The sequence below is a fragment of the Acomys minous genome (assembly GCF_964271855.1).
Source record: "Acomys minous genome assembly, chromosome: 10".
Taxonomy (NCBI): Eukaryota; Metazoa; Chordata; class Mammalia; order Rodentia; family Muridae; genus Acomys; species Acomys minous.
The window spans coordinates 102,325,588-102,331,587 of NC_140491.1; the positions used below are offsets into that span (position 1 = coordinate 102,325,588).

Consider the following 6,000-nt stretch of genomic DNA (forward strand, 5'->3'; position numbering starts at 1 on the left):
TTCTTGCCAGGTAGTATGTTCTCATATTATAGAAATATCATATAGGCATAATATAAGAATGATAGGAGAAAGAAGTAGAGTATTGAATCTGCTCTTCAATTACATTGGTATAGAATTTTATATTTTGACACAGAAATAAGGTTATTTTTGACACATTGGTATAGATTACTGTATACTGTTACAATTTTTTAAGTTAATTTTTTGATACACATATGTACAAATGGTCAATCAGACTCATGTCATTTCAGTTACTAGTCTAAATCATCACAGAAATATACATCTTGGGTTTAACAGTTAGTGAATGGTTGGAAACAGCCAACATTTGCCTGTTCAGGTTTACTATAGATATAATTGTGCACTATGTATGTGCGAATGGATAGATGGGTGGTCTTCAAAGGCTCCAGAGAACAACAGACTATGGCATTTAGAGATGTATCTATTTGAAGGATTCTTGGACAATGAGACATGTCAGCACCCCCCAGCCTACCTCAAAGAGGATGACTGGCATCAAGGAACCTTGACTGGGAGATGGCTTTGGGTGTGACATGCTAGGCACTGGGCAAAGAAGTGTTCCATTCCCTCTGCAGATGGAATACTGTCCAAACTGGGCAAACTTGGAGGTGGGGAAGTGGACTAGTGGGCTCTGCCAGGATGGAGTGAGTTGGTCCTTCATGGTCCTTGCTTCATAGGTGTGTCTGTCAGATGTACTGGGGCAGGGGGCTGAGGATTAATGCTCCAGTGTTGTAGGGGAATTTGGGTGGCTGTCCGGGCAGCCAGCTGTCTGTCAGTTCTTCCTGATGGAGGCTGCTTGTCAGCACTTCCTACACACTTGGCAAAATATTTTTTTCTTCTCAAGTCTGATAGGTTGAAAATTGGATAGTTAAGAGTCTTACAATTAAGTTTAAATTGTTTGGGACTTAAAGCGATATTTTAGTTTTAGAAGAATTTTTTTAGGTTGCTAATGCAAGCTATAATAGAGAATGATTTATGTTTAGAGCTCTGAACTTACCAAGATAGAATAGATAACAGAATCCTTTCTCTTAAGTTGCCAAAAAATATGGACTGGACTATGTGAATGTAAATCTTACCTAATAGTTTTCATAATTGTTTCATAATTATTATTGTTGTATATAGTTTATTATTGAAAGAAAAGGAGGATTTTATTCAGACTTAAAGGGGGAAATGGTGAAAGAATAGCTTGTGTCTGTACAGAAGCATCATCTGTCAAGCCAAGGCAGGAAATAAGAGGTTGGACATCCAGTAGGCAGAAAAGATGCTGGGACAGAGCCAGGTGAGCAAGATTCAGCCAGCAAGATGTGAGAAAGATGGATGCATGATACCTGATCAGAGGTAACCAGCCACGGTGAGACTGGTCATTAGTAAAATGGGTTATTTTAAGTTGTTATCTAGTCAGAGAAGAGCCCAGCTACATTGCTTAGGCATTTAGTTTTAAATATGAGGCTCTTTACGATTGAAGTTATGTAATTATCTCATTTGGGTAAAATAACTTCATGAAAAGTATAATTTTCAAAAGATAATAAAACAAGTGTTACCCTTTATAATGTTCAAGGCTCTAAAGTCTCATATTCTAACAGTACAGGGAAGAGAGTACAGGAAAATAATCTTGCCAGGTAACATCAATACAGAAAGCATAGTGTACTTGAAAACCAACCTATCCTAGCTTTGGAAGAAGAGCCTCTTCAGAACTCAATACTGTAATGTGCAGTAATAGGCATTTCCCACCCCTGAGGAGCGGCTACTGTGAGAATTAGATTACTTCACATCATTACTAAGTTCATGTTCTCTACCTTTTTTTTTTTTTTTTTTTTTTTTTAACAATGGCCTCTCTGAAGAAGCCTATCATGGCTAACAGCACTAATCACAAGTGAAGCTTCACGTGTGAGGAAGGCAGCTAGCTTTAGGTTCGATTTTGTGCAATCTCTCTTTTTAAGATGAAGAGGAGTGTGAGAAGTTTAACACCTGACCTGAAATCATCCTCACAGACAGAGCCAAGGTAGAAGTAGACAGATTTCTCACCTTGTCTACTTTCTTGCTTTCATCCTAACTGACCACGGTAGATTGTTTGTATTAATTAATATAAAATTTCTTGACATGATTTTTGATTAGGTGAGTCCCCATGGATTTAAATAAAGAGTAAAGAAACGTCTTTTAATAACAGGTAGAAAAATCAAATATATGTAATTAGGAATTAAAAGCAAACAAAATACCCTCAAACCATTTCAATTAAATATAATCAGTGTGTTAAATAATCAAATAACATGACCATTCCATGACACCTATGCTGACATGCATAGAAATGCAGAGAAACCGACACCAATATGTAATATTTTAAAGCTACTTTTAGAAAGTTTTCTTTCTTTTTTTTCTTAAAAAAGTCTTCATTGATCTGAAATACTTCACAATTCTTCCTGTCAGGTGTTAATTCTGAAGAGTTGTTTTCCTGCCAGCTGAAAATACAAAACACTAATGATATATTAGTGTTATATACATGAGGCTGTTGATTCTTTTTAAGCCTTTAATTTTTTATGATCCCTTGATTGTCTTAATCACTAAGACTATGCTATGCAAAACTCATAATCTTTCAGGAGTAGTAGCTGCAAAATACTACCTAACACAGAAAAATCATACAAAATCATGCATTGGATGAGATATATAATAAAGTAGCTATAAAAATTATGTGTGCTATTTATGCATCTCTGATTACGAAGTCCTAATTGGTCTATGTCTTTCTATAGCCCCAAATAGCTTTATTGTAGTTCTTTGTAAGCTTACTTTTAGTTAGAGACATTTCTACATTGTAATGGCTTTTGTAAAAGATAGATCCGTTAAGCAGGCAACACTTATTTATATTTTTAATTCTATGTGTGTGTGTATGGGGTTGTGTATGTAAGAGCACACAATAGAGAGAATCAGTTCTCAGTTCTCTTTCTAATGTGGGTCTCCTGGGTTGATTGTGGATGTCCAGGCTTGGCAGGGAGGGCTTTTACCTTCTGAACCATCTCACCAGCTTCTTGACTCCTCCATTTGACAGATATCAACTACTCCCTCCCCCAAAACGCTGAATAAATTGTACCCTTGGTTTTCTTTCCTGAGCTTGATTCTTATATGGTTTCTTTGAGTAGTCCATGAAGATACAGCTTTTTCTCATTATGCGATAAGAATACATGTATGCATGCATGTATGTATGTATGTATATACATACATGTATAATTTAAAAATTAGCAAGCAATTTCAAGGCTCCCAAGTTATAAAGGGAATTATATAGGTGTGGACTACATCTCAGTTCTTAATTATAAAGAAACAGGCTTACTGCCCCTTGGCACAGCCAGTTCTTTAGAAAGACATGGCCTGGCGAGATGGGTCAAATGGCTGAGGGGAAGGAAGGCACAGAAAACAGTGAGGGTCTGACTATTCTCTATAGTGCAAATAGTAGACAAGTCTATTGTACAGTGAATATTTTCTTATACAGTCCAAAACTGTTGTGGAAGGTTTGTTCTAGAAATCAAAGAATATACTTTCTTCCTTCCTTCTTCTTCTTTTTTCTTTTCTTTTCTTTCTTTTTTTTTTTTTTTTTTTTTTTTTTGAGCGGCAAATGAAGAAACAGGTGTTGATTGCCAAAAGAACTGAGCTACTTAATGACTAGCCAAATGAATAGCAGCATAGAAATAAAAATAAGGGACATAGTGAGTTCCAAGTCATTTTCCAGAAAAATAATGCAGTCAAAATGTAGAAAACTGATTTTTTTTTATCTAACACTCACAAAAGGCCATGTGGAGTGGCTCGTACCATCTCCAATGGGGAGCAAGGATCACTTGGGGACTGTCGCTTTCCTCTACAAGCTTTTGCACTAACATTTTCATAGGCTTTCCTTGTTTCTAGAAATTAAGCGTGGAAGCTTTTGACTAGACCTATGGGCTATCTCGATGGCTAATTTGGCAAATTTGAACTGGAAAATTAAAATACTCTACAAGGAGGCTTTTCTTTCTTTCTTTCTTTCTTTCTTTCTTTCTTTCTTTCTTTCTTTCTCTCACTTTCTTTCTTTTTCTTTCTCTCTTTCCTTTCTTTCTGTTTTTGTTTTGTTTCCGAAGAGTATCCCTTAGTATTTAGTCACATTTGCACATACACATTTAAAACAAAACCTCTTGGATCAGTTAGACTTGATACCCAATGAGTAAATAAAACCAATCTGCAAGTGCTAGGAACTTAAGTCACCTGCTTAAACTGCACTGGTTGTCACTGTATGTTTGCCTTTGTTTTTGTTTTTTGTTTTTATTTCCTATGGTGGTTGCTTTGCGGTGTTGAAGTTTACATGGAGAACAGATAAGGAAGGTCCATTCCGCAAAGAAGTTTGAAAACGTTTCTCAGTGTATCTCAGTCCTAGCTTGGACATCTCTAGGCTTATTACTATACTAGTAGAGGTACCACTTTTCAGCTGCCAAAACAAGAAGGACGGTGGCGCTGTCTGGTGACTTTGCTTGCTCCCTTCAAGGCGGCGACCACCTCCAGGGATTCAATCTCCAGCAGAGCCACTTCTACTGGGGTCCCAAGACCTCTGCACAGTGATGCCAGGACAATGAATTTCTGTGCCAAGGCTCTAGGGAGAGTCACCCGGGAGTACCGGGTCACGCCAAGACGGTCTCCGCGGATAGCCAGAAAGTGGCCCCAGACCCAGATTTGTGGGCCCGGCTTCTTCCCCTCATCTTAGGCTTCGGGCCCCCGCCCCCGCGAGTCCCCCACCCTGCGCTACAGCTTTGTCTCCCCACCCCCCACACCCCCAATCCCACACCCCAGCAGCATCCTCTCCCGGAAACAAGCCTGCTGAGCAAAGGCGGAGGCAAACCTTGGGCCTTCCGCTCTGATTGGTCTCCCCCCGCCGCGCGGGGCAAGGCGGCGATTGGCTGCCGGGCGTTGTCAGTCGCCGAGGCCAGAGCCGTCGCCCGGGAATCGCAGCCCGGCTCCGGTGCTCCGGCTGCCGCCGCGGCTGCTAGCTTGGTGCAGCTGAGGGAGCCCGCGCGGGCGCCGCCGCCGCCTCCGCCGCCGTCCACCGCGCGCGGCCGGCGCCGCGGGGCTTGCAGGAGGCCGCCGGGAGGGGCGGGCGCGAGAGCGGAGCACGAGGAGGCGGAGGCGGGGAAGAAGTGATGCTGGCGCCAGGGATCCGGGCAGCGGCAGCGGAGAATAAGCATCTTCGGGACCCCGACTGCAACGTCCCCGTGACCCGCGGGCCAGCTGAACGGCCAGAGACCGCGCATCCCGTGGGTAAGGTGCGGCTCTTCAGACCGCTTTGTGATCTTGGGGTGCTTGCGGGGCGCCTAGTGGCCGGAGCATCGTTCCGGACCTGGACAGCGAGTCCTGCTGCCTGGCGGGGCTGATGCTCATGCCGGTGCGGCTTCAGCTCCTGCCTTCTCGCTTAGGCAGTGACAGACTTTGACAGCGCGTGGATGGCATTGTGTGTGAGAGAGTGTGGGTATGTGTGTGTGTGCGCGCGCACACACGAACGAGGTTTGGGGCACTTTACTAGGAGAGGAGTAGGTCCCCTTTATGTGGAACGGTGCCCTTCAAGGATCCCGGCTGGGATGGAGTGAACAGGATGTTTTTTTTTTTTTTTTTTAGCGCGGCAGGAGAGAGAACTCGGTGCATTGGAAAGTCTCCCCTGGCTCAAAAGGAGCCGGGCAAATTGAACTTTATTGCCTTAATGAAAAGGAGCCCTTGGGTCTAGCGCGCCAGGGGAGAAGCGCATTTAGAGGCTCCTAAAGTCTCACTTTATGCCAGGGACTTTGGAGCAGAAAGTAATGGTTGGCCCATCTTGCTGAAGCAAAGAGAAGTTGATGTGGGGCGAGGGCCAGAGGCTCGGCTTGGGTACTGGCCACTTCTGGTTGTCAGATCCTGGGAGGCTCAGTTCACTTTTCAGGAGCGCAGATTTGGGGGGGGGGGGAGAATTCCTCTCCAAATGATTAGCGCCTTTGGGCTCAGGTGGTTGCA

The 6,000-nt window shown here is 43.0% G+C and overlaps 1 protein-coding gene across 2 annotated transcripts in view; it reads right to left on the reverse strand.

Annotated features, from left to right (window-relative positions):
* The window catches only part of LOC311607221 (uncharacterized protein), a 66,503-nt gene extending 61,227 nt beyond the window's left edge, over nucleotides 1-5,276 (reverse strand). For both annotated transcript variants that reach the window (XM_084798903.1, XM_084798902.1), the window contains exon 1: nucleotides 4,862-5,276. In XM_084798903.1, coding sequence (XP_084655029.1) covers nucleotides 4,862-5,270 — 409 coding nt within the window. In that variant the 5' untranslated portion in view covers nucleotides 5,271-5,276. The remainder of the gene's footprint in view (nucleotides 1-4,861) is intronic.
* Nucleotides 5,277-6,000: the final 724 nt, after the last annotated feature.